The sequence below is a fragment of the Chlamydotis macqueenii genome, chromosome 17 (assembly GCF_036417535.1).
Source record: "Chlamydotis macqueenii isolate bChlMac1 chromosome 17, bChlMac1.mat, whole genome shotgun sequence".
NCBI classification, from domain to species: Eukaryota; Metazoa; Chordata; class Aves; order Otidiformes; family Otididae; genus Chlamydotis; species Chlamydotis macqueenii.
The window spans coordinates 879,695-906,115 of record NC_141572.1 but is presented as its reverse complement, the minus strand read 5'-3'; the positions used below and the strand labels follow the sequence as shown (position 1 = coordinate 906,115).

Here is a 26,421-nt window from a genome sequence, read left to right as displayed (position 1 = left end):
AAGACTCAGAAAATTTAAGTGACACCTCTTATAAATGGCACTCAGGCTCCAGTGATCACCATAAAGCAAAGAACCTTGTTTAGGCTTCTCTTGATAACATTATTGTGTATGCAGGTCCTAAATGAACGGCATGCTAATAATCATCTGTCATGATCAGCTTATGAGTTCACTTTTTTTTTTTTTAATGAAAGCTACTGTATTTTGTTGTCGGTATACGTGGTAGAGATGACAATCACGTGGTCTGTGGTTTGGGATGTGCTTCATGTTGTGAGAGTGCAGTCAAGGGGTTCAGGCCTCAAGGAGCTGTGTGACAATCCGAAGGGAAGTCCTGGCCTCTCAGTCTGACCGCATTATCTTTTTCAGTACGATTCCTTCTAGTGATACAGTATTTTAAAAGTGCTAAATCATGGATGTTTGAGTGACAGAGTGCTTTTCTGAAGGAAGCCAGACCTTACACACTCCTTATCTGCAGCTCTAAGCAGTTGTTGTTCCTGGCAGCTTCTTGTGGTCCTTGGTGGTGGTAGCAACATGTACTGTTGAACCGCTGGAGCAGTGACAAAGGGGTGAAACACTCTTGTGGAAATGAATATTTGGTATCAGTCTGTGATATAGCAATTGCTTATGCTCTCCTAGTTTTTCTTTCTCTGTATCTGTGTGTATATATATGTAGACTTACAGCATAACTTCTTGAATAATACAATTTTTTTGTGTGTGTATGTGACTTCAACATAAACAAACCCCTGAAAATGCCAGAAGACTGTTGGTGGTTCTAAACAACTCGCATAAGCATTAAGCTCATGTTTCTGACTTTTTAGGTTTATAACTCAGAAAGGAAATAGTGGGTGTTAGGCACTTTCACTTTTGGTCCTGCAAGACAACTGTAATTAGATGTTTTATGTATGTGTGTTGAGGATATGTAAACTATAGGAAAAACAAATTACATTTAGTTTTCGAATACTACACTGAGGTATGATTGTATGTGTAAGGAAAAAAAATCTGGAAGGGTAAAAATGTAAAAAAGTTTTACATATTAGAATATCGTAAGTATTTAGTCACGATAGCCCTATTATTAAAAAGTATACTGTGAAGTATTTTACCTGTTAAGGTACTAAACGGGCAATTTGGAAATAACAGGATACGACTGGTGTAAGTAAACCTGCAGTAGGAGTTTTTGATATTTGATATTAGGCTCTGAAAGTGTTCTGTATTGTGATACATAATTTTGGAGCAGTCGTTCTGCCAGGAGTAGACGTTTCATTCAGTTTAATGATCCAAAATAGATAAACTTTCTTAAGAAAGACCTGAGTGCTTCTGAGAAGTTGAGTTGTTGCTGCTAACTCTGTTTTGAGGCAGGTTTGTTTGGGGTTTTTAAGCACTTCCCTTCTTTGACTACTGTTTGTAGCGCTTGAGGTCTTGGGGGAGGGAGTACCGTTTCTGTGGTTGATGAGTGTATTTGGATTACTGTTCAGAGTGTTGCTGATGCTATCTTTAGGTAGCTGTGCTTTAAAATTACTCCCAAATTTGTCTTAACTCGAGCATCTGGTTTTGGTTTAGCGGAACTGGTAACTAAACTTTATGAGGCAGCTGTAAAGAAGGTTCCCAACAGCGAAGAGTATCACTCTCATCTCTTCATGGCCTATGCCAGGGTTGGAGAATACAAGAAGATGCAGCAGGTACGGTCAACAACTTGTGTTCTGTCGTCTTAAGGTGTCTTTTTCTAGATGTCTTCCTGTTAATGCCTTTTCCTATTATATGTTGTCTTCTGGAAAGCTAAGCTGGGTTAATGTGAATGTTATACTCTGTTAGTTTTTACAGAAGGACTTAAGACTGTTATTTAGGGGGTGTTTTATCTGAAGACAAATGCTTTCTTTTCCTTAAAAGGGATAGGAGAACTGTGCCTTTTGTGCGCGTACCTGGTCTCATAGAATATGTTGGTTATTTTGGGAGGTTTTTTTTGGTCTGTCTTGAACAGTATGGTGCTTACATATGAGGCGGTTTATTATAAAGGAATTCTGGAGTAGGTAGAAGAAGATCTAGCAAGATATTCTGATCCATGTTTACAATCTTGTTTCACTCCTTTATTTGATGTTGTCTTTTGGAAGAAAAAAGTAATCTTGCCCATGCTCTTGCTTATGGAACCTAATGTAGCTAGGCTTGTATTGGTTGTAACTCAGTGAAGAAAAACTAAAAAGCACTTCCTTTAAGTACTTCTTTCTTCTCAGTTGGCAGAACAGTGTCATGCTGGTTAGTTTTGTTTTCATCCCTTCCATATTAGGTGCCCGGAGAATGCCTATAAATGGAAGATTCTTTTCAAAGCATGCGCGCTCACTCTTCTGTGTAAAAAAGCACAGAGCACCGAGTAAATGAGTCCTAAACTCCCTCTCGTTACCACTGCGTTAAGGTGACTTGTGTTTTTGTACAAGTTTGGTTTAAATAACTCAAAGAATATATTGAGCAGAAGTGTTATCCTCCATTGTAGTCCAACTTGTATGCTGCTTGAGTTCGAGCTGTAGATAGGGGCTAAGTTATTAATGTACATGAAATTACAAGCCTCATATGACAGTCTAAACTTCAGAGGTGTGACTGTTTGTTAATTGTGCTCCTGTCTCCAACCATGGGTGGAAAAAAATGCATGTCTTGCACGGATAATGATATTTAACATTTATCTGACCTTTTGTATGCTTAAAATATCATACAAGCATGTATCCAGTTAAGTTATCCAGACATTGTCAGACAGTAGGATGTTCCAGGTTGGCCTGTGCATTCCACCAAAAGGACTGGAAAATGCAAACTGAGACAGCAATCGGGAAATGGGCAGAGAAGTCCATCTGTGGGAGTGGGCTGTACTGTATGTAGTTTCTTAAAATTAATTACAGGTTTGGTATGGGTAAAAGTGTTGTCCTTAATTATATGCAGGCACGGAAATGTGTGAGAGAAATGTGTGAATAACGGTTTCTGTGTTAGGCTAGAGAATCTTGAATGCTCTGGCTCTGCTTTGATACAGCCAAGCTTCTAGCTCGACCACTGCTTTGTACGGGTAGGCGACCTCATGTTTCAGGTATCTGAGTATGTGTTTGTACGAGATGAGTGGTGAAGGGCAGTGGCTTACATGAGGGAGGCATGTGCTTTGGTGTGCCTTTTAGCACTGACTGAGCACCCTAGTGAAAATCAGCACTGGAAATATCCCTGTTGCTCCTAGAGAAGTCTTCTGCTTCCTGATGTAGTTGCCACTTCTAATTAAAGCTGTCATCTGTTTGGGCAATCATACACGCACATGCTCGCTGCTGTTTCTTGTCAGACCTACGCAAAGTATTTGATCTTTGAAACGTTTTCACCTTCTGTTTTCTTCTTTAGCGATGTGTGTTAGGATGGGAGGGCTCCCAGACTGATGGAAGTCCTCCCCTCTAGTTGCTCATTCTGTGTTGTCTGCCACCACCATTGCTGCTTAGCTTGCATTGTCTGTCATGAGAGCTCACGAGCAGATACATTTCAGGAATGATGAATCTTTGTCTTTTATTTTTCAGGCTGGAATGGCACTTTATAAGATTGTACCCAAAAATCCCTACTATTTTTGGTCTGTGATGAGCCTGATTATGCAGGTGTGTACAGTGGTGCAAATGAGTTAGATTTTTGCTGCAGGTGTAGTGCAAACACAGAAATGTTCTAAGTGAAGATACTAGAGATGTTTCAAGCAAAATGTCTGAACTGTTTCTCTGTGATGCTGGAAGAAGGACTGAGCCCTCCTTAAGCAGCACTGTGTGATGTGGTCCAAAGTGAATGCTGTAGTGTTTTTATAATGCAGCTTAACTGATCCGCCTCACCACATTTATAGCACTTGAATTATTCTCTTATCCGGACTGGTACCCTCCTGTCTTTTTAGTTAGAGAGCTAATGAATAAATCCTTACGGAGAACTGTTCCTCTCTAACTAGGTTAGAAAGGCTGACAGAGTGTTGGCGAAGCAGAAAATAAGCACGGAGGCATTAATCACATTACCTAAAATACTACACATTCTCTAAAACACAAATGTGTCCTTGCTGCACGCTATTTGCTATGGATATTTTGTGCCCAGATGCGTGAGTCTCTGGATAATGTAATCAGGAGTGAGCCTCTCAGTCTATCACTAGTTTTATTGCTGCCTTTTTAACCGAGCAGTCGCTCTCTGCATGTGACAGATGGGAGCTCTGAATGTGTGGTTTTGGGGGGATTGATGCATCTGGGGTTGTTTTGTTTTTTTTTTCCCTCTTCTAATTGGGGAAAAAAAGTAGTGGGTAGGACAACACAAGAAGTTGATGAGCTGTTACAATAATTCTTCTCTCCCTTTAGTCTATTTCAGCACAGGACGAAAACCTCTCAAAGACGATGTTTTTGCCGCTAGCTGAGAGAATGGTGGAAAAAATGGTGAAAGAGGATAAGATTGAAGCTGAGGCTGAAGTAAGACTTGCAGATACGTTCAGCTTGATTTAAACATTATTGAGACAAGGAATGAACTGCCGAAGGAAGTTGATTATTTTAACAGTTTTCCAATGTAATAACCACTAGTGTTCTGAAAGTAAATGTAGTGGGACAGAAGGAAAACCAAGAGCAGAGGGTTGAGAGGGATTTGGAAGAGCGTGGCCAAGGAAATTTTTTGGCATTTGATTTGACTGATGAAGTACTTGGGTTTGCTCCCAGGGAGACCCCAAGAGAAACTTCAGGGCTGAGAATGGAAAAAAGACCTAAATTCCTGAATGCTTCACCCTCTGGGATGCTAAAGATAGCTTTGCAGTCCTGGCTGTCTCCTGTTTCCAGTGACAGTAACACAAGCCACTTGATTTCTTGGCACACCTGTATATTGTTTTACTAGCAAATCTCATTGCAGTTTAATCTTTCTTTTAAGGTCGAACTGTACTACATGATTCTGGAACGTTTGGAGAAGTATCAGGAAGCCTTGGATGTTGTGAGAGGAAAACTAGGAGGTAACTTGCTCTGTCAGTTAATAATCACAGTTGTGTGGAGGAACAGCAGTTCTCCTTTGCTTCAGACTTGTCCCCTGGTTACAAAAATAAGTCTGTAGGAAGCCAGTTTCAAACACTGATGCAAACTCTGAAGGTACTCTTGTGCAAGCTGGTTTTACCCAGCTGTTTATGGTATTTAATAATATCCTACATTTTTTGCACGCTCTTTCGGGTGATTAAAATGCACTTGCAGTTTTAAAGAATTGGAATAAGAAGGTTTCCATAGCAAATCTCTCCTTTCTATCCTTCAAGGGCCTCTCTTCTGTTCTCTTAAACTTACTGTTTTGCATCCTTGGCTATAATAAGAAGCTTTGTGCAGAAAGTAGAGGAGGAAATGCATTGATTAAATAAATTTGTCCTTCTGTTTTTAATTTAGAGAAGCTGACAAGTGAGCTCCAGAGCCGTGAGAACAAGTGTATGGCGATGTACAAGAAGCTGCGTAGGTGGCCGGAGTGCAATGCACTATCGAGAAGGCTGCTGCTGAAAAAGTGAGATGATATTTTTGCAGTCCTGCTAAAAAACTGAAGAAAAATTCTGGGCTGGTTGTGAATTGCCTTGTGTAGAGCTAATATAAGGACGTTTTCAGGTTTACTTCTTTGTATTTGGCATCTCCTGTTCTATGCTCTTTAAATTGCTCAGAACATGGCAGGAGAAACTTCTGCATTAGCAATTTGTGGGGATATTCGTGAACCCTGATTGCAATATAAATGTTAAGAGGAGAATTTATAGCTTGCCTCAATTCTTTATTGAATTTGTGTCCTTTAATCCATTTCAAGAAGTTCAGGGTGGATAGCATTCTTAAGATGTGAGACCTTTTAAAGGAGAAATTATTCTTATTACAGTTGTTCTTTCTCTAATATGAATATATGCTATTCCTCAAATCCAGCTTCTTGCAAGAAATACAGTTTTAGAAGTGAGTTACTGTTTTGGCAATTGCCTAAACTTTGTTCTGTGCCTGATTTTTGTTTCAGCTCAGATGATTGGCAGTTTTATATAACTTACTTTGATTCAGTGTTTCAACTCATTGATGAATCCTGGACACCTCCGCCAGAAGAAGAGCAGTAAGTTAACAGTTCTGATGTGGATTTGTTTTTTCTTTGTGCTAGAGCAAGTGGCTTGCATTCATATATTCAGTACAGCGCTGTCTGCATCTTCGGGTAACTTCCTGACAATCAGACCTCAAATGATGTGTTCTCCCTACTTTGTTTTGGAGACTGGCAATAGTTTGTTGGAAACAGCTGTATAAATAGTGGTTTGTACACTATAGAGCTCATCCAGTTCATATTTTTCATGGTGATTGAGTTAGAGAATCCATCGTGCCAGATTTCCTTAAGAGTGTCCTGTGAGTATGCTGAGCGTGTGTTATCAATGCCCCAGCAATGGGAAAAACCAAAGAACCTTTTGTCTCTTTAATTGCACAGCTCTTTGGAAGGAGAGGTGCACTATTCTATAGAGCAAGCTGTGAAATTCATAGAAGAGAGGATAACAGAAGAATCTAAAAGCTCGCGGCCACTTCGGGGACCATATTTAGCTAAACTGGAGCTGATCAGACGTTTGCGACACAGAGGTTGTAATGACGAATATAAACTAGGTAAGAGCCACCAACTGAATGATAAGCTAGTCTTTGAAAGAGGACACGAGCTTGGAACAAGCCCTTTGTTATATCACTCAGTTAAATACGATGTGTGTTATGAAAACGTACACGCTGTTGTCTGTATGTAAAGCGTTTTGAAAGAATTAGAAGATGAGCCCTGAAGAAAGGCAGATAGTTCCAGGCTGCTCCAGGGTTTTTAAAGGCAAGCATGGAAACGTTCAGAAGGACCTACGGGATATAGAAGCTCACGGTCACTGACGTTGTAATGAAAAACACATTCCTGGTGCGCTGCTTTTGTAGAAAGTCCTGCTGTTACGCTGTAATCTCTGGGTGGTTTTTCATTGGAGTTTTTTGGCAGTGATACCAGGTTTGTAAAAACTTGCATTTTAAAATTGCATTTACGGAATCAGTGAAGAAGGTCATGTGATTAGAGCAACATCTGTGCTACTTACTCGTTCATTTTCCATTTTGATCCAAAAATAAGTTACTGTTAGATAAGCAGAGGCTATGTACACGTGCCTGTTATGCTGAGCTCTTATCTGCCAAAGTAGCTTGAATTAAGCTCTTGGGGTTTGGTTTTTTGTTTGTTTTTTTTTTTTTTTTTTTAAGATATCTTTGGTTACCGAAGTCATTGAGCCCCTGTTAAAATCTGCAGCAGTGGAGCTATCCGTTTTCTAATTGCTATGCAATCTTGAAAGGTGTGAAGGGGAAGCATTAACAAAGATTTCTCGTTCAACTTTTAATGGAGCATATTGAAAAGATGAACTGGCCTTTTTCCTAGGTGATCCAGAAGAACTAATGTTCCAATATTTCAAAAAATTTGGGGACAAACCCTGTTGTTTTACTGATCTCAAAGTATTTGTGGATCTCCTCCCATCCAGCCAATATACAAAGGTAAGGAAAGATAAAGAAGTGGTGGCAGGAACTGCAGCACTTGTTTGCACTCTGGTCTTTTTATCTAAAAAGACTGGAAACATCAAATTTTTACCTTCTGTTTGAAATTCAGAAAACTCTCTGCACTGCAGAAAATACAATGAACATCCAAATACACTGAGGAATTTCTTTCAAAGGATTTTTACTGGAGACTAAAAACTAAGAGTTTGGTCCTGCAGAGTCTCAATCCAGATGTAGTACTTGTTTGACTTTTTATTACCGTTTCAAGGTGTCATGGTGGTTTGAGATCATCTTGGTTGAGTTCTCGTATCAAAAAATGAAAAGCTCGTAATGCTGATGAAAATTGCGAGGTACAAGCTCGTATCTTGTGATGAAAAGTTCCCTGGGAGTTCTAGTTCAATTAAGTTACTCCATTAGCTCATTTTTAAGTGAGTAGTCTCATCACTTTTTTTTGTAGATCACAGCTTACAAAATGGAGTAATTTTAAAACAGTAGAGAGAAAGACCACCCTGGTCGTTCATTTGCAGTTCTCCTTGCTGTGTACTGTAACTTTTGTTGTACAGAGGCATCCTCCTCTTTCCCTTCCCACTCATCACTGGTTTTTCCCCATTAAAGTTACATGTTTACTGGGAAAGATTTGCTCCCTCATCCCGTGCAGGTAGGGCATCACACAGATGTTTTGCTTGGCTCTGCTGCAGTGCTAGAGAATGGCAAACCTGTGGCAACTTTTCCAGAATCTCTTTCTGAAACAAGTTCTCTTTAACTGAAAAGACTATTTGTGCAGAGTCATGAGCAGCTCGCTGAATGACTTCAGCAGCTGGGAATCCTGTCACTCACCCCATTGTTTTTCTAAGCCATTGTGTAAAATTATCTGAGCTGGGGAGGGCTAGACAGAGAAGCCTGGATCAGCCAGAGGCTGTTGATAAAATGTTTGTAAACAAAGTGTGGATAGTGGTAGTGTTTTCTTAGTTTATTGAAATATTTTTTGACTGCAAATGCAAGCTCTTCCCACAGCCTCACTGCTGAGGGGAGTGGTGGTGCTGGCATGTATGGGTTGCTGCTGCTGTTTTCTGTTAAAAGCTGTGTTCTTACCCGACTGCCAACGCCGGTGGTCAGTAGGATGTTTAATCGTAGTTCTGGAAATGGTGAGACCGTGGCAAGGTAACGCTGAAGTCCTGAAGCACTAAACAAGCTTAATCCTAAGTTTCCGGAAAACAAATTCTAAACCCAGAGCATGGGGGAAATGATATTTAAAAATAATTGTTTAGGTTACAGTTTGGTCACAGTGCTTGTAAAACCATGACTTTGAATAAATTCTCTAAAATTTTCAGGTTGGCCTTAAAACTGCTGCTGATTTAGCGCATACATCATCAGAGGGTCTGTCCAGCGTCTGGCTCTGCTCTGGCTGCCATCTCTGCGGCACTTAACTCGGTCAAGGAGATGTGTAGCTGAGGGGTGTTAGTGGTGCTGAAGAGTTTTTTGAAATCCGAAAGTTTAAGTTGCTCTAAAATATTTATAGATTCTTAGATTTATTCTTGTTTCCCAGAAAAAGATGCTGAAGGTTGTTTTATCCTAGGTAAAGTAAGCAGGGTCACGCTAAGGATATGCATGGCTGGGGGGAGGTATCTTTTTTTCTTTTTTCCTTATTTTTTTTTATTTCTTTAAGAGTTCTGCATAGCGTTACAGTTCAGTACCTGAGAACGTGGTGATCTTGCTGGGCCAGTAGACACATGAGATATTCCAGAAATAATCCTTATGACATTGGTCTCGACTTCCTAGGGGTGCAAATTGGAGTGATTTGGTTAACCTTGCCCAGCTTGGCAAAATCTCAAACTGAAAAGATTTGTCGACACAGTATTCATCCAAGTCTATGGGAAAACTGGGATCTGTGTGCGTGGTGCTGTGTGTTCCTCCTGTCTAGCTGCCGCGCTTTTTTCCTCAGGCATGCATTTGATCCACTTCTGTGTTTCAGGACCAAAGGTAGTAAAGCTGAATTAATTGGCTCTAAGTCAGTTTTAAGACTGTAAACACTGTTGGATTTTAGGGCAATAAAAAACCACTGTCCAGCCCTGACTGTGTGTTGTGAGAAGTCTGCTGTCTCCTATTAAAATTGTAAACAATGAGAGGCTGCTTTTCTTACAACTTAATTCAAAAAATAAGTCATTAATCGAAGATTATGACCTCACTGAGCACAGTGCATTACTTCAGAGCTCAGAGAAAATATAATAGCTAGTACGAAACCACTATTTCCTGGAAGTGTGCTCTGAAGCCTGTCAGTAACTAATTATTTTAATTGCATGTGTTATTACTGTGAGTGTTAACAGGTGCTTGAACTCCCTTGTGTGTGGATGTATTGGAAACTTGCCTGTGATTTAGTTTTTTTTTTTCCCTCCATCTGTTTGATGAAACTTACTAAAAGCTATTGAGTGCAACCAGAACTGTGTGCTCACCACCTTTCAAAAATAAATAAATAAACAAACACTGAAGCCAGCTATCTGATTCTAGTGTGATGTCAGGGCTGATGCTGACACTTCCACCTTGTGTTTTTCGCTTGATTGGAGGGAGGAAATGATGCCTTCTGTTTGTGCAGTCCCAGATGCCCCGCAGAATTTAACAGGAGTGTTTCTCTTTCAGTTCATCAGTCAACTGCTGGAAGTAATCCCTCTGTCAGCAACGGCAGAGAATGAAATTGCACTGCCAACCGATATCAAAGCCCTGCAACAGCACTTGTGTGTGGTGCAGCTCTCAAGGTTGCTCGGTATCTATCACAGCATGGATAAGAAGCAGAAGCTGACTGTGGTCCGGGAGCTGATGTTAAGATACCGCCATGGATTGGAGTTTGGTGAGAAAAATCTTGAAACTAATCTTGTAGTTCACTTGCAGCTTTTTACAAGCAAAAGTTCTGATTTTTTTCAGAGGGGGTGGAACAACACAGACTGATGGCAAATATCGCTGTTGGCGCACAGCACCCGTTGAGCTGCTAGATAATAATTTGCTTTCTCCTTTGTGATTATATCCTTGAGTATATCTGAATTATCCATTGCCTTTTAATTTTGTTTATTTTCAATTGTATATCTTAAAGATAAACAAGACATTTCTGGGTAGTTTAGGTGGTGTGTTTGTATCTTAGCACAATTGCCTGTGCCTTTAAGCAAAGCCAGGCTTTGTCAGGTTTGCATAGGACAGATACATGGGCAATCATATTAATTTGTAAATCTTGCAGTCGTAGAAGAGTCTTTTCTTCCAGCAGATGTCAACATATGAAGTGGCCTGAAGTCCCACTTGTGTGATTAACAAATGCAGTGTGTATACAGTTGTTTCAGTTTTTAAGACAACTCTGGATTTTATAAATTAAGCTGCGGTTATCGTCTGCCAGACAGCTGTGTCATTTGATAATGCCGACAACGGGAGAAGCAGCAGACAGCACTGTAGTGATTCAAGGGTAACTTTTTTCTTTTTCATTTTAGGGAAATCTTGTTTGAAAACTGAATTGCAGTTTTCAGATTATTACTGCCTGCTTGCGGTTCACCTGCTGCTCGATCTGTGGCTAGAAGGTATGTTCCTAAAATTGTGTCTTGTTTAATGCCACCCTGGATGGTTGTGGTAAGGAGACTGTGTCCCTGTCCCTGTGGCCAGTGTGTATCTGTCATGGATTGTTAGGCTGATAGCTTTCTGGGTTTTTTTTTCCTCAATAAGAGGCATTTCAGGAGTCCCTCTATTCAGCTGGTGTTTGATATTAACCTGACTGACCTTTAAAGGATTTAATTTTTCCCATTAATTCCTGTGAGTCCTGGCAGGGCTTTGCTGATGACTCTTGCAGCTCAGTGCTGGCTGTCTTGACAAGCTTTTTCCGAGTTTCCCACATAGGTAATGTTTTCTCTCCCTTTGCATGAGTTCTGCTGCCAATTCCCTTCTCATACCAGAGGTGTTCTGAGAGTAATTCTTTCCCTCCCTGACATACTTTGTCTTTTAGATCCCCTGCTTCTAGACCTTCTGCTGAGACCTGTTGCACTGTCTCGAGTATTCCTCTACTCAACATCTGCTCTGCCAGTTAGCCTCCACATCCCAGAGAGTCAGTCTCCCATGATGGCTGATTATATTCCTGCACTTCAGTGTAGTTGCCAGCTACACCTTTGTATTTCCCAAGGAAGGTTTAGTCCTTAACCTGAGTAAATCCATCGTCAGGTTCCTGGCAGGTCACTGGCAGAGCATAAGCTTGAATTCCTGGCTTTGTGCCGCTGTCTTTCATGATGCTTGAGAGTGCTCTGTACACAGAAGCTGGGAATCCTGAACAGTCCCGCACTCAGCAGGGAAGATCCCTTCTTCTGCACTGGGCCTGTGAGTGCTGTGCTTTGTACAAATGTGAGAGAGATTCCCAGTGAAGAATTACTCCTCCACCTTTCTCTCAGAGAGCAGCTTTAATCCCGGGGGGGACGCTATGTTTTAAGGGCAGCAGCGTGTTTAAATGCATGGGACCATTTTGAGAGGTGTGTAATGTAAGGGAGCTTCAGTGCCAAAGTGAACTGTGCTGTCAGCGCTCAGTGCCTCTCTCTGATCACACCCGTCTGTGTGTTTTGTCTTTGTCGCCAGGTGAAGAGACGGCTGTGTGGCAGTGCCTGACTCTCTTAGAAGAAGGGTTATCTCATAGTCCTTCTAATGCTCAGTTTAAATTGCTGCTCATTCGAATCTACTGCAGGCTTGGTGCTTTCGAACCTGTTGCTGAGCTCTATTCGAGCCTCGATGCAAAACACATCCAGCACGACACCATCGGGTGGGTAGTATATACTGAGAATAATTGGTCATGGTGGCTCTCCAGTAACCAGTGCTGAGATCTTCCGTTTTCTTTGATACTGAACGTTAGCAGACTATCAAATTTTCATATGGTGTTATGTAAAAGTATTTTGGAATTTTGTGATGCGTGTCTGCTGCAGTAAGCTCCTCTTCTTGTGAAGTATCTTTCCTGTGAGATTTTGATCAGTTTGGGATTTTTGGAGCATTAACTAAAGGGAATCTGAAAGAAATCGGAAATGTGTATCTTGATGCCAGTCACAGCTTGGTGTTCTGACTTCTGTCATTGCGCAGCAAAGCTTGGGAGCCCTAGTTAAAACAGACATACCAAGTGGTTAGTGTGTTTGTGGATATCTAATTAAATAAAGCTCTTACGTACTTAACAAGGTGGATGGAGGAACTTCAAGCCCCCACATACTGTTTTTTAAAAAATTACGGATTCCTTCCGTTTCTGGTAAAAGCTTAAATTTTAATAAGAACGTTGTGAATCCCCTCTGTTAAATCTTCAGACTTTTCATTAAAGCTGGACTGTGCTGCAGCTCTGTTCAGAGCTGTGTCTGAAATTCAGGTTTCCCAGGGTTGTGTGCTGGTATTTGACTTGTGCTGTGTTGTGTTGCAGCTATCTTCTGACGCGCTATGCCGAGTCACTGGGCCATTACGCTGCTGCTTCCCAATCCTGCAATTTTGCACTCAGGTTTTTCCACTCCAACCAGAAAGATGTAAGTTGAAAGATAGATCTGTGTCGTTGAAACAGAGCGGTTATGTCAAGATGCCTTGCAGAAGTCTGTGCTCTATGTAAGGGCTCACAGAAATGTAGTGGTTGATAACGCAGAGGAATAATGCATGCAACTTTGTAGTAAAGGGTGCCTCAACCTGTGTGTCTCGTTACAAGAATTTGTAACTTACTGTTACATGGAATTTAGCTTTAGCTTTCTATTTATGAATTGTGATTTTTATGCAATAATTTAAGTGAAATATCATGTGGCAAGTAAGTTCCAGTGTCGTGTAGTTTCTAGCATTTTGGAAAGTCGTACAGCAGCCAGAGATGGTGGGTCAAGGTGATGATGGCATACTTACAGATCCTTTATATTACAGTCCCTGAGGCAGCATACTTTAGTGATGGCTGTCCTGGGCACAGGGGATGGTGGGGAAAGCAGAAGGAAGAAGGTGGGAGGATTTCAGAGGGGAAAAACTGACTCTTGAAGTCTCAGTGCATTATTTTGAAGGTGTAAGATCAAATTGCAAAACCTGGTCTTTTCCTAATGGCAATTACCTGATGTATTCAGTTTACCCCTAACAGCAATATGAATGAACAGAAAGTTGTCTTGACTGAGAGTCTTGGCACTGGAATGGAGGAGATAGTGAGGGGAGAGTAACGGAATTCCTCCAAAGAGATCAGGTGCTTCCTAAAATGCACACCATGCCCTTGAATAGTAAAGATACTAAAGATGCTCACATGGTTATCTCTCAGGAAAAGTACCCTTTCTCTGTTGGCAGCCCAGGCTGTTCCGATGTACGAGATACCTTTTGCCATTTACCTGTAGGTAGATGCTGAGTTGCTGTGATCTGTCTGACACAGAAATTTCACTGTAGGGGTGAAATGTGGATTGTGTGATGGGAGCTTGCTCTTATCTGCTTCCCTCATTTGCTCATTGTTTAAGTACTAATTCTACTTACTAAGAGCCTTTGAGTTCCTGGGTGCAGTGTTTTGTGCTGGAGTGAAGCCCTGGATCCAGGCAGCTTTCTCCTACGTATCTGTTGTTGGTAGTGGTAGCTTTTTTTTTTTTTTTTTAATATATAAGGAGTAACTTGTTCAGTCTTGTTTAAAATTCATTTGGTGGATCTCAATGAAAAGCGTACCTGGAACCAACTGTCTGAATGAAATGTTTGACTGCTGGGTGCCAGGTGAAAAAAGTGAACTGAAAAAAAACGATCGGATGTTATTTGTTTGCTCGGGAACACTGCATCGTAAAGCCGCAATAAATCATCTTTCCCTGGAAGACAATCTGAAGTGACTTCACATGTGGTTACCTTGGAAGACGGTTATTCTCTTTGGCATGAATGATAAAGGTGCTTGCAGCAGAGAAGAGCTGATTGTCTCCAGTGGCTCAACATCTGTACGCAGACGAAGGCAGCCGTGTTCCAAGTGCTCTTGCCAGGAAAATGCTACTCAACTCGTGTTCCAGAAATCCTGAAGAGACAGTGCCTGAATGGTTCAACCTGCCTCCATACCACACCTTAAAATGTTTAAATTGCTGAAAGTGATGCAATCAGCATTGTAGAATTCTTCATGCTGAAAGATAAGGACATGACTCCGGAACGCACTCGGATCAGTTTCTTCTTGGAGATAGAGTATTGCGACCAAAGGACCATGAACCGTTTTTGATCTTGGGTGTCCAGATCTCTCATGTGTTCCGGACACTTCCAGTGGTTATCACCTTAAGATCCTTTAAGTTGGGAAGTGCATCAGCAGCTGTTCTGATTTGCAAATAGCAAGTGTCCTTTAAACCCAACTGTAAGGTGCAAACTGCAGGAGGTGAAGGCTCAGTTCAGGGTACCGTTCACCTAGGATGATGGCTCAGTAAGAGTGGAGATAAAAACAGGGATTCCTTACCGTAAGGCACGTCCCAAGTATCACAAGGTCAGAATCTGTTACCAGTTTCTGTGCTGCTGTGGTTCTGCTGGGGTTTTCCCTTCATACTCAGGGTCCTGATACCAAGCTTCCCATTCAAGTCTCATAACAGCATCTAACTGCAATCTTAAACGAGGACTATCCTTTAAAAGTTACTTTTTCACCTGATTTCAGATACTGCCTGCTCCTCTCTAGGCTGGTGTTTAAGATAGCTGGAAGGTCTGCTGCAGCACAGAGAACATGTCCTCCAGCACGCTGTGCGTGGGACTCTGCCTAGAACAGGAAGCGTGGGATAGAAACCAAGTGGTCTGGCATAAAAATGCAGCTACTGATTCAGACTGATTGCTTTGGATAAATATATTTTCCTTCTGACTTGCTGAACTTAACAGCCTGAAGTGAATCCTGTTTAAGAGTGGGTCCCATGAGTAACAGCCATCTAGGATACTGTGCAGTGCTGACGTAGTATTTCTGCTCTGGGAGAGGATGCCAAGGACAGGGAGGAGAGAGAAGGCAGTACTACTATATTTGGCCAGAACTAAAAAGGCAACTTTATCCTTCTCAAGTCCTCCTTTAAATATGCAGAATCACAAGTAATCTCTCTAATTTTCTTGTGTCCGTCCGTCTTTAATTTCTCCAGATACTGCAGGCAAACAGAACACCAACGTGTCCTATGGGGATTTAAAAACCACGCCGATGCAGTTGAATTAGCACCCATAGCGCAGTCCCGCAGCCTGACAATGAACTCTGCAAGGCTGTTTATCAGAGGGTATGTTGTTGAATATTTGGCATATTTTTTTTTCATACAGTACAAATAACCAAATTTCTTAGGAGAAAAAAAAAAAGAGCTACCTAGAGGACACTTCTTATTTTGGAGGGGAAAAAAAAAGAAGGTGGCTTTCATCCATGAGTGCTAGCTTCTGGTCTCTGAGCCTTCCAGACAGGTTGAGTGTGTTAGTACCGTATAAAGTTCAGTTAACCAGAGGCCTTTTTCGGTGCCTCTCATCTTCAGTGCATTTAATAATCTTGTTCAGAAGAAAATATTTGATTTGTCAGAATCTCTCAGTTGTGGAGTAATTTTGATTTTAAAAATACAGCCAGCTATCTTGACTGGGAGCATAAATAGTTCACTGTGTCTCTACAGCTAGAGATTTTCATTAAAATATAGTGCTTGTTTGGGGCTCCTTCGTCATATAAATCTCTTTCTGGAGATTGCTTGGACTGATGTGAAATATTAGTTGCGTTCCTTGTATTGCTGCATTTCATCAGAGGGGAAGCAGAGTACCCCAGGGACCCTGGCAGTTTCCTTTGGTGTTTAGATTGTATTGTAATGTGTATACACGGCGTGATATTACCTTGTGATACTGTATTCAAAAATCTAATAAAAAAAGATAAACAAAAAAATGTGTGAGTAATTTTTTTCAATCCATGTTGTGGTAATATGTGATGCACATCCAAGTCAGTTGCAGAAAATCTGGGATATCTTTGTTTTGCCTGAAAGTACTTCTCCAATGAAACAATGATTTGAATAATGCAGCTCAACAAAAAAAAAAAAGCCTTCCAAAATAATCTGTCCCCTCTAAGTATTTTTCAGTCTCAGTGGCAACAGCAACGTGATGATTCTTAGTGTTCGTTTGGCTATTAAATCACAGTGCCCAGCGGAGCACCTGGGCATTCTCAAATTAAAGTAGCAAAACTGCTGAGGTGACTTGGACAAGCAAAAGTGCAAGCTTCTCCCAGGGATGGAGTGTCTGCCAGATTCTGCACCTCTGGGTTAACAAAAACCACAGAAATGCAGTTTCTCGGCAGTGACCTTATTAAACTTGGTTATTCTGAATTTATGGAAGTAACTAATACAGAGATGGTGTGTGTTTTCTTCCAGACCTCAGAATATATCATTCAAGCCTACAAGTATGGTGCATTTGAGAAGATCCCAGAATTCATTGCATTTAGAAATAGGCTGAACTCTTCCCTTCACTTCGCGCAAGTTCGCACAGAACGGATGTTGTTAGACCTCTTACTTGAAGCAAATATGTAAGTACAGCAGCAATAAGTGCAGCACCTTACATGTGAAAAAAAATCTGAGATTTGTGCACAGGCAGAACACTGGACAAGTGAGACCTTAGTGAGTTGCATTTGCGGCTCTTTGGCAAAATCTTGTGAGATACTTCTTTCTGCTTCTGATTTGCTCTCCCCTGCAGTGTCTGTGTCAGTACTATATATGTGTAACATTTCTGACATCAGAAGGGCTGAAAAATGGAGAGAACATGGTCTGTTAGTGAGCTGTTTTTTTCTATTTCCAGTGATTGCATGTTTGATTTAATGCTGCTCGTTCTTATGTACAGATCAGCCAGTTTAGAAGAAAGCATAAAGTCCATGAGTCTGAACCCAGAGGAGGATGACATTCCGTGGAAAGATTTGCGTGACAACAGAGACCTGACAGTCTTGTTTAACTGGGATCCAAAAGACAGGTGGGTAGAAATATCCTTACCTGTAGAATCACACCTTCCTTCCAGCACACGTGGCGAGGAAAATCCTTTCAGGGCAACTGCCGTACTCAGGTGTTCTCTAGGCTGGCTAACTGCAGACTTAACAAGCATCATTCATCGCTTCTAGCAGTGCTGCCTTTTTACATATTAATACAGTTTTCTGAATTTCTGACCACTCCTTCGTCTTCATACAGTATTTGATAACTTTGGGTAGGCTTTTGTACCTGAGTGAAGCTTGCTACTTTGCAAAATTGAAGCATTTGCCTGAAAACATTTGGTGCCTTTCTCTAGGGACATTTCTGAAGAACATAGGAAACTCTCACTGGAGGAAGAAACCATGTGGTTGCGAATCCGGTCTTTAACTTTAAGGCTAGTAAGCGGACTCCCAACTCTTAGTCACACTATTCAACCAAAGAACTCTGAAAAGACTGCAGAGAACGGCGTCTCATCCAAGATTGATACAATTCGATCCCTGCTTCAGCAGCTGGAAGCGGCAGTGGACTCAGGGAAGAAGTTTCTAGAACAAAAAATTCAGGTACCCGTTAAGGAAAAAGCTATCCCCAGATATTAAATGAACATGAATGCAAGCAGAGAAACTGAATGCATCTTGTAACATCGAGCAGGCTGCAGAGTGCACTTAACTGCCCCTGAGTTTGTAGTGTATGAATCTGACCGAGAGTTGTGCCAGAGACACACACTGTGTTCTGGATAAGGAAAAGCTGCAACACCTTTATCTTTTTCTTTGCTTCTTGCCTAGTATCCTGTCCTTGGCCCTCCTCCTACCCGAATGGCTGGCTTCTTCAGTAATGGCAGCTGTCAATGCCAGACTAGCTTGTTTTATCTTGTTAGTGATATTTATGAACTAGATACCAATGGCTTAGGTAAGTGTTTGAGGGGTGGGGGTTTAACAAAATTGTCTTGGTGTGTGGTGGGAGGGAGCGAGATGTCGCCATTTAGTTTGAAAACTACTAGGCGTTGGCTGATGTGGAGCCAGACTTTTACTTGTGTGTTAGTTTAGTTTTTTGAATGACACTGAGTTATCTGGGAGATGATGCCTTAATTTAATGTTTTACGTGAGTCTTAAGTTTTGTACAGTGTATGTTGATGTAATACTGGATCCTCTTTGAAAGCAGCTTAATTTCTGTTTGTCTGCTAACACTAAATCACATTTAAATGTCTCTTGGTTTTCTGGAAGCAGAATATACCCAAACTTCTAGTTTATAACTGCTTTATTTTTTTCTTTCAGAAGATTCAGCAGAAATCCAGGAGAGGCTAGGGAATAGTTTCAAGTCTTTAGTAGAACGACTAACAGGTAAATGGTAACTCAAGATTAAACACTGGTAGTTAAGGTAGCGCTTCATGGTGCTCTGAGGATGTGCTGCTGAGTGAGCTGCAATGGCGGGGAAGTGTGTAAATGCACCTGCAGAGCCCTTTGAGGGATACTTGAGAACAAGGGAGAGATTCCCCTTGGCTGGTCTGATCATAAAGCTGTTGCATGCCACAGAATGTCGTTATGTCCAGTCCTTTCCCTACCTTGCAGCCTAGTCTTGGCAGCTGTTGCCTCCTTGGTACTTGGTCCAGGTGTGCTAATAAATAGGGTGGAGATACTGTTTGTAATGAAATACAATTCAGAGGGAACTTCAGAGCTGGACCTTCTTGAGAGCCTTTGGCCAAACTTATCATTAGCTCCTTAGTGTTCAGTCCTCTGACAGCTTTGCACGCCACACTGAGATGCGTACTGCACAGAAAATAGGTGTTTAAGTTAATTTAAGTGTCCTGAATAAGGCTTTTCTTTGTTTCTTTTCAGACTTGTTCAATAAATGTAAAGGTGATTTGATTGAAGTCAGAGATGGCACCGTGAAAACTCATCCAAACCTGTTGGAAAACCTAGTCTTCTTTGTTGAGGTATCTTTTTTTTTTTTTTTTTTTTTTCCTTTGGAAACCAGACATTTTGGAGTACTCTGGGGTAGAAGTGTTGGGAGTAAAACACAGTGAAAGTTCTTTGATCTCAGTGACTCATGAAAGCAGAGGTTTTTGTTGCATATTCTGAGTCTTATCAGTAGGAACACTATAAAACCAGGCTAGAAGTCTCCTGTAAATGCAACTTGTAACATACTTGTACCTTTTTTCCAGACGATCTCCATTGCCCTGTGGGTATCAAGTTACTGTGACAGTGTCCTCCGACCTTTTAAATCCAACCTGCAGAAGAAGAAGAAGAAAAAAAAAGAAAGCAGTGTAACTATGGTAGACAATATTCCTTCCTTTTCTTCCCCCAGCCCCAATCCAGCAGCATATTTATACTGAAAGAAAAAATCAGGATAGGTGACACGTTAATAAACTGTTTTTCATAAACTTTGCCTCGTAGAGGCTGGTATAGGCTCGAGATTACTCAGTACTAATTTTTAAAACTCCTTTTCTATTCAGAATCAAGTGGTGAGCGTGCCACACCTGACATCACGTGGCAGTTTTTCAATAGGAAATACAGTTTAGAGTGTCACAGGCCTTTCTGCCTTGAGCACACCACAGTGAACTGGTAGTGTTTATCTGGGTACGTAGAGCATAGCTTAGCACTGCGGGGAGAAATTGAATGATAGACGTTAGAAAGTGAGTTATGTAGAACAGTCATTTGAGTAGGTGTTAATATGTGTTTATAATGTAAAAATCTGTATTTGTTTTCATAGCCTCCTGTATTTACACATTTTCTGGATTATGTTACTGAACTACAGACATTAACTTCCAATGTAATAGATCACATCAAAGGGCTTGAAATAATTCTGACTGCACTAAAACTTGAAGAGCTGTCCCTCAAGGACACTCTGCTTTTACAGGTAAGAACTCGCACCCGTATTTGTGTGCTCTGTCCATTTGTGTATAATCCATAATCCATATCTACACCCCTATGGGGTAACTTTGAAAGCGTATTTTCCTCAAAAATGTTTTACTGGAAGGAAAAAAAAAAGGAAAACAAACAAAACCCACCAGTTATGATTGACTTAATTGCTTTTAACCACAGGTTAGGGACCAGACTGCTCAAAAGTTTGGGAGTGGTGAGCTTGGGGATTTCCCTCATCTGATTAGCTCTAGCTTACTACACAAAATAATCTCAAAAAATGAAATTTAAACACAGGAATTTCGAAATACTTTAATTTTGTGTAGTATGGTAGTGAAGACAAGCTTTAGGTTTTAACATTATTTTGTTGTCTATGATATGACTTACTCTACTACCTGTATTTTAGCATGCCATCGTGGATAAAAAAAACTTACTCCAGGAAACATTTGAGATTCATCTACTGCTGATTAGTCACTTCCCTGGAAACAATTACTTGATCTTTATGGAAAAACAAGTGGTAACTTGCTCCCACTGCCCCAGCTATACAGGGAGAACCAAAGGCAGGAGTAACAGGCACTGCACATGCCAGACCTCGTGCCAAATTTAGACATGTGAAGCATGGGCCTGATGAGGAAGCTTGGCTTCAAATTCAGTGAGGAATCAGCACTTAAGACAAGCAGGTCTCAGATATATTTATCTAAAATGGCAAATTTGGCCTACGGGGCGTTGGCATTCATGTTTGTCTGGATGGGAGATCTGAAGATTTTTAAATAGGGGAGGATTTAAAAGCTGCACCCCTGTATTACAGAATTGTACTTCTGTCTGACAGCAGCTTAGGTGGACAGCTTGTATTTTTTTCAGTTAATTGTCCTGTCTGTTTCATAACATTTAATTAAAATTTTCCCTTGTTGCTGTATGAGGCTGATGTAGAAGTATCTCTTAAAAAAAAAAAACAAAACAAACAAACAAAAAACCTGCAAAAACTGATAGAAAGTAAGAAAATCCCTTAGAATGTATTTAATGCAAATTTCAATAAAACTAAAAAAGTACATTTTCTTAATATCCTCAAAGAATCTTCGCTTTAAAAGATAAGATATTTTCAGATAATTGTTGATCTTTGTAATTTTTCTGGTTCCTCACTGAGTCAGCAAATCCCTCCATCTTCTCTTTGATGCCAGGCATCAAATGACTACACAAAGCAGATCTGCAAAACCCAACTGTTAGACTCGCGTAGATTTGAGCAGAAGCATCTGTGGGAGTCTGCAGCTTTTCCTGTGCGTGTTCACGATGTTTGCTATTCAGTTTGTTGTTTGACATTGTCGCAGTAAATCCTGATAAACGCAATCTGTGTAGCTCTGCTCAGACCTGGAGCTGTGCTGGCAGCTCTGTGTGTTTAGAGCTAAAAGGTGCTTTTGAAAAAGTTCTCGTGTTCAGGTATTAGTGAAGATTCTGGTGTGGCTGGAGCGATAGTGTCAGCTGAACTGGCCAGTAATGCAATTTTTTTGCCACGTCCGATTGATTTACGTGGGCTGTGCATTGCAGGCTTTTCTGCTCGTTATCTCTCTGCAGAAGGTGTCCTGATGGCAAGTCACTTCTTGACAGAGCAGTGGTTATGGCTGCTGCCTTGGGCACCAGGATTTGCTCTTTCTGCATACAGAAATGCAGCGGCATTGGTGATAGGTCATTGCCAACCTCACTCTACCTGCAGGAGCAACGCCAAAAATGCTGCATGATGGCGGTCCTCCTAAAAGCCTTCTAGTGCAGGCATGTTAGAAAACTGCACGTTAAAGGGAAGCTAATGGCTTTGGGAAAATCAGGTACCAGTGTTGCTGAACTAGTGACATCTGAACCTGCCCCAGGCCCTGCAGCTCACTGTGCTCTGGAACTTGGTGTAACAGTCTCTTAGCTGGTCAGAGTTCATCCGCTGTTCGACTTCATTTCTCTGTATAAGAAATTCTCTGCTCTAATAAATGCTGGCTAAAATGCTACACACTCTTTCAATTTCAGCCACAAATATTTTGCACAAGAATGTTTCCAGAAGTTTTGAAGAAATGTTAATGTGTAACCGGTCCTGACTAGGCAGTACCAGTATCTGCAGGAATTATTGCTGCTCAGCAGGTGCCGCTTATTCTGTACTGATGGCATTCCTGACTTAACATTGTGATCCTCCTGAAATTCTTATCAATGTTTGAGATGGTGGGGGAAGTTTAACAGGAGGATTTAAACACTTGCTGTGAAGTGAATGATGTCTCTTTTGCATTTTGCAGGAAGAAAAAAAGTTTACAAAGACTGTGCAAGGGAAGGTCCAGAGCAGTTACCATCACTCAGTTCAGGAAATTGGAGAGCTGCTGAAAAAGAGACTTGATACTATTAAAAAACTAAAGATTTGAGAAATGCATCCTTGCAGACTCCACAGGGGAGTGACACCAGAGTCCCAGACAGAAGCAACATCCAATATACCATCACTTTAATCCAGAACTTCCTCATAATGCATGAAGGACTTAAGATCATAAAACAATTTTTCTAGGTATCACAGATGTATTGAGCTGATTTAAATTATTGTACATAAACGAGAAGCAGGGACCCTTAACGGGGTTTGACCACTTTTTATACATGTTCATAAGCATATTGCAACAGGAGAAAACTAACTTTCTTCCCTTTTGATCTCTAGAAACAACTGGAGATGGTCTTTAGAAGCAGCAATAGAAATCCAGTGTAAAGCATATATCTCAAAGGAGTTGTATTTTCATCACCATACAGTGTTTATAATTTTTGTATGGTCCTTGCCTTAGAAATGCAGAAATTGTAGATGCCCGCATTCAGACGCCTCCAAGGAAACAAGCCCGTTTTGAAGCTGCCTATTTTGTCTGCAAGCCACCCGGTCCTACTGAATTAATTCTGTGTGTTGGTCCATCAGAGAGGTGGGGCTGTGCTGGAGGAACACCCTTCGCGTACAGCCTTCCAGCAGAGCCCAGCCCTGCGTCGCGGGGCGGGAGCGATCCACGCGTGGTGGTGAGGCAGGTTCCTCTCGGGAGAGAACTGCTGGGAGGAAGAGGTGGTGTCAGTGCCCACACAGGTTGTTTTCACATTCGGAAAAGCTGCAAACCTGATGAGCAAACTTGGCCATTAAGCTTCAGGGAGAGATGGGAATCGGTGTTTCAGCAGGGAAAGAAAAAAAAAATAAAAAGACAAAACTAGAGACCTTGTATATAATAGCTGCAGTGGAGTCTGACACTGCAGTCTGATTTCATGTCAGTTTAACGTAAAACAGCAATCATTATGACTTTTAAAAAGTGTATTTAGATTACTGAAACTTTAAGGCTTAAATATTTTAATAGAAATTAAATCCTATTGGCTTTGGTTTTAAGTTGGCAAAGGTAACTTTTGCTTCCGCTGTGGTATGAGGCTGAGAATATTTTTTGTAACTATGCTTGCTTTCTGCAGTTGATCTTTGATTATTCAAGTACTAGCTTGTTAGGCATTCTGTTAGAAAGTGCATTGGCATCATCTGCTCCCACTGAATCTGCATTTCTGCTAGGTTTTTTAATTTTAAAGGAGTAATGCAGCCTAAAATTGGTAGGCAAAAAAAGTTACACGTACCTGTGATACAAGGGACAGGTCAGACTTTACAGATTCCTCATCTTCTGATTTAAAGCAGCTAGTATCTGAAGCCTACATTTAAAGTTTTGAGAGAGCTGACAATCCTACCCTTTGTCATCTCTTCTGATTTTGTTTTGTTAGTAATGCTAGAATGTTGATGAGAGTATTTTTTTAAATAAATCCCCTGTGTAAAAAACAAACAAAAAACAAACAAACAAAAAAAACCCCACATTGCTGCTCTTGCTGGATTTAGTTTTGCTTTGCTCCATCCTGAAAGGGAAAGAAGAATGTCTGCAGGTTGTCTAAGTTGTAATGGATGTCCTGACGGTTTAATTGCACGGGTAAGTGCTCTGGGCTGGAGGAATACCAAAATGTGTTAAGTCTGTTTTATAGTAATACATTTCCTGGGAGAAAAAAAAAAAAAAAAAAAGAAAGAAACTGAACTCTTATATGTTGTATAGAAATACCTTTTTGGAAAGAAGGGTGTGCTCCTTAAATTAAAGCAAGACTTATCGCTGAAGTTGATGCTTTGAAATGTGTAGGGTAAGTGAAAACAGTCCCATTGCTGAGATGATGCGGAGCCAGAAATCTGCGCTGCCCCTCTTCATTCAAGGAGGCCAACTGCCATTGCTGATGTCCCTGTTCCCTCCCTGCCTGGGCTCTGCGCAACACCAGCACTGAACACAGAGTTGGCATAGCACCCTCATGACGAGGGAACAGTCCAGGGGCTGGCTTATTCCACTTCTTCCTTCCACTGCTGCTGCAAGAGGTTGAACTCAACCAGTCGTATCAAAAAGCAATGGTGAAAAATTAAGTGTAAGGTTTATATAACCAGGCTTTTAAAATCCTCCTATGTGCCTGAAAGCAGAACTTGCTTTAAAAAAAAAGGTTTTCTGCATCAGCTCTCTTAAAAGCAGAATTGAAACTGCTGGGGAGGATATGTGTCATCTGAAGCAAAGTCTGAGAAGAGATGGAACCTGGCTCGCTCTTGCTTCCCATCACAGCGCGTTGGCTGGTGACTCAAACCATCCTTATGCCAGCACAGGGGGAATACTGGCTGCCTCTCAGTGTTAGCCGCTGTCTTCTTTCCGGTTCCAGCCACTGGTGAACGATGAGCTTGTTAAACAAATACAATTTTTGGAGTACTCAGTGTTTTATAAAATTGGGTGCCATTTCTTCACAAGCTGTAGTTCCTCTATAGGAGACAGTGTACGAAAATGACTGCATCCTGACTGCTTGGGGGCTTGGTTGAGGGAGAGGGAGAATTTCTCTCCCCCTATAAATTGTGTACAGTTAAATATATTATATATTTCATACAAAAGAGCATTTCCCCTCCAGAATATGTCCCACAGGGATCTGGGAAGAAATTCAAGCTATAATCCATTGCTGCTGTTCCCCCTTTTCCACTCTTGGCATTTGTTTTATTGTTTGTTTTGGACTTTTTTTTTTTTCTTGGTGATTAATTGAAAAACATACCTAGAAGAAGCTACCAAGACTACTGTTTACAGACTGAAAAAGTACTGCTTTTATACTACTGGGATCATGAGCCACGATCCTTTTACAATCTCCTCAATTCTCTGCTTAAAGTCAGTGTCTGGTGTAGATAAAGGTCAGACGTCCTACCCTGCTTTGTCTACATACAGGACAAAATGTACAATGCCTGATTGTGTTGCCCATCATTTTTGTACTTTTTAACTGTTCAAAAATTGCATATATATTTTGCGATCATTGATAATCGTAACTTTATTTTAACCGCTAGTGATCTTAGAGGGATTTTTTGTTGTTGTTTTATCCGCAGCCTTATCTTGAACTCTCTCTTCCTTGATTATCCATTGTTAATTTATGACTGTAGAAGATATGTATGCCTCAGCCTTCTACGGACTTAAGTGACACAACTGCAAATGATCTGCTTTAAACTGGATGGGTTTATAATTTATATAAAGGTCAGTTTCGTTACAAATCAGTAGTGCTGTGTCTTTCATTTTTCTGTCTAGATGGTCTGGAGGTGACTGAAGTGCTTGCTTACATTGTCTAGCTTTGTCAGCTCCTCGGTAACACGTGCAAGCAGAAAAATCAAGTTACCTGCAAAGAGGGAGGAGGGAAAGAGTGGGGGAAAATGGTCGTTGCTTTCTACCTGCGGACTGGGTTCAGAATTATGTCTGCTGGGAGGAGGGAGGTGGGATGTGGCTGTTCTTCGACATGGCCATCTCTCAATCCGCTGTTGAGGCTTTCCGCACTGCTTGCTTGCGCTTCACCCTGCGTTTGAGTGAGAAGCGCATGAGATATCTCCTCTAGTAGCACAAAAAAAAAAAAAAAAAATCTGAAGTGCTTAGGAGGGCTGTGGCAATGCTATGGCAGCGGCCACCATGCCTGGCCTGCTGCTGAATATAAATTCATTGCACAGCAGCAGCTGCTCTCCCCGCTCCAGCCGGCCCTGCCGGGCCAGACCCTGCAATCTGCCCTTTCTCCTCCTGCCTTCATCTTCCCTGGGCTTCCTGCTGGACGCTCCCCGCTTGTATTTCTGTCCCTGGCAGCCGCTCCCGGCCCCGCCCGTCCCACGGCCCCGCTCCCCGGCTCGGCCCCGCCCGTCCCACCCGCCCC

At 41.3% G+C, this 26,421-nt stretch overlaps 1 protein-coding gene across 2 annotated transcripts in view; it reads left to right on the top strand.

The window, feature by feature from the left end:
* Positions 1-25,784, top strand: part of NAA25 (N-alpha-acetyltransferase 25, NatB auxiliary subunit) — a 29,868-nt gene extending 4,084 nt beyond the window's left edge. For both annotated transcript variants that reach the window (XM_086761303.1, XM_086761304.1), the window contains 21 exons: positions 1,555-1,673; positions 3,525-3,599; positions 4,326-4,433; positions 4,879-4,957; positions 5,373-5,484; positions 5,968-6,057; positions 6,418-6,587; positions 7,372-7,484; positions 10,119-10,326; positions 10,952-11,038; positions 12,075-12,255; positions 12,892-12,991; positions 16,784-16,935; positions 17,247-17,372; positions 17,682-17,925; positions 18,148-18,271; positions 18,637-18,702; positions 19,198-19,295; positions 19,524-19,634; positions 20,072-20,218; positions 22,488-25,784. In XM_086761303.1, the coding sequence (XP_086617429.1) occupies positions 1,555-1,673; positions 3,525-3,599; positions 4,326-4,433; positions 4,879-4,957; positions 5,373-5,484; positions 5,968-6,057; positions 6,418-6,587; positions 7,372-7,484; positions 10,119-10,326; positions 10,952-11,038; positions 12,075-12,255; positions 12,892-12,991; positions 16,784-16,935; positions 17,247-17,372; positions 17,682-17,925; positions 18,148-18,271; positions 18,637-18,702; positions 19,198-19,295; positions 19,524-19,634; positions 20,072-20,218; positions 22,488-22,610 (2,633 nt within the window). In that variant the 3' untranslated portion in view covers positions 22,611-25,784. The remainder of the gene's footprint in view (positions 1-1,554; positions 1,674-3,524; positions 3,600-4,325; positions 4,434-4,878; positions 4,958-5,372; positions 5,485-5,967; positions 6,058-6,417; positions 6,588-7,371; positions 7,485-10,118; positions 10,327-10,951; positions 11,039-12,074; positions 12,256-12,891; positions 12,992-16,783; positions 16,936-17,246; positions 17,373-17,681; positions 17,926-18,147; positions 18,272-18,636; positions 18,703-19,197; positions 19,296-19,523; positions 19,635-20,071; positions 20,219-22,487) is intronic.
* The last annotated feature ends 637 nt before the right edge of the window (positions 25,785-26,421 follow it).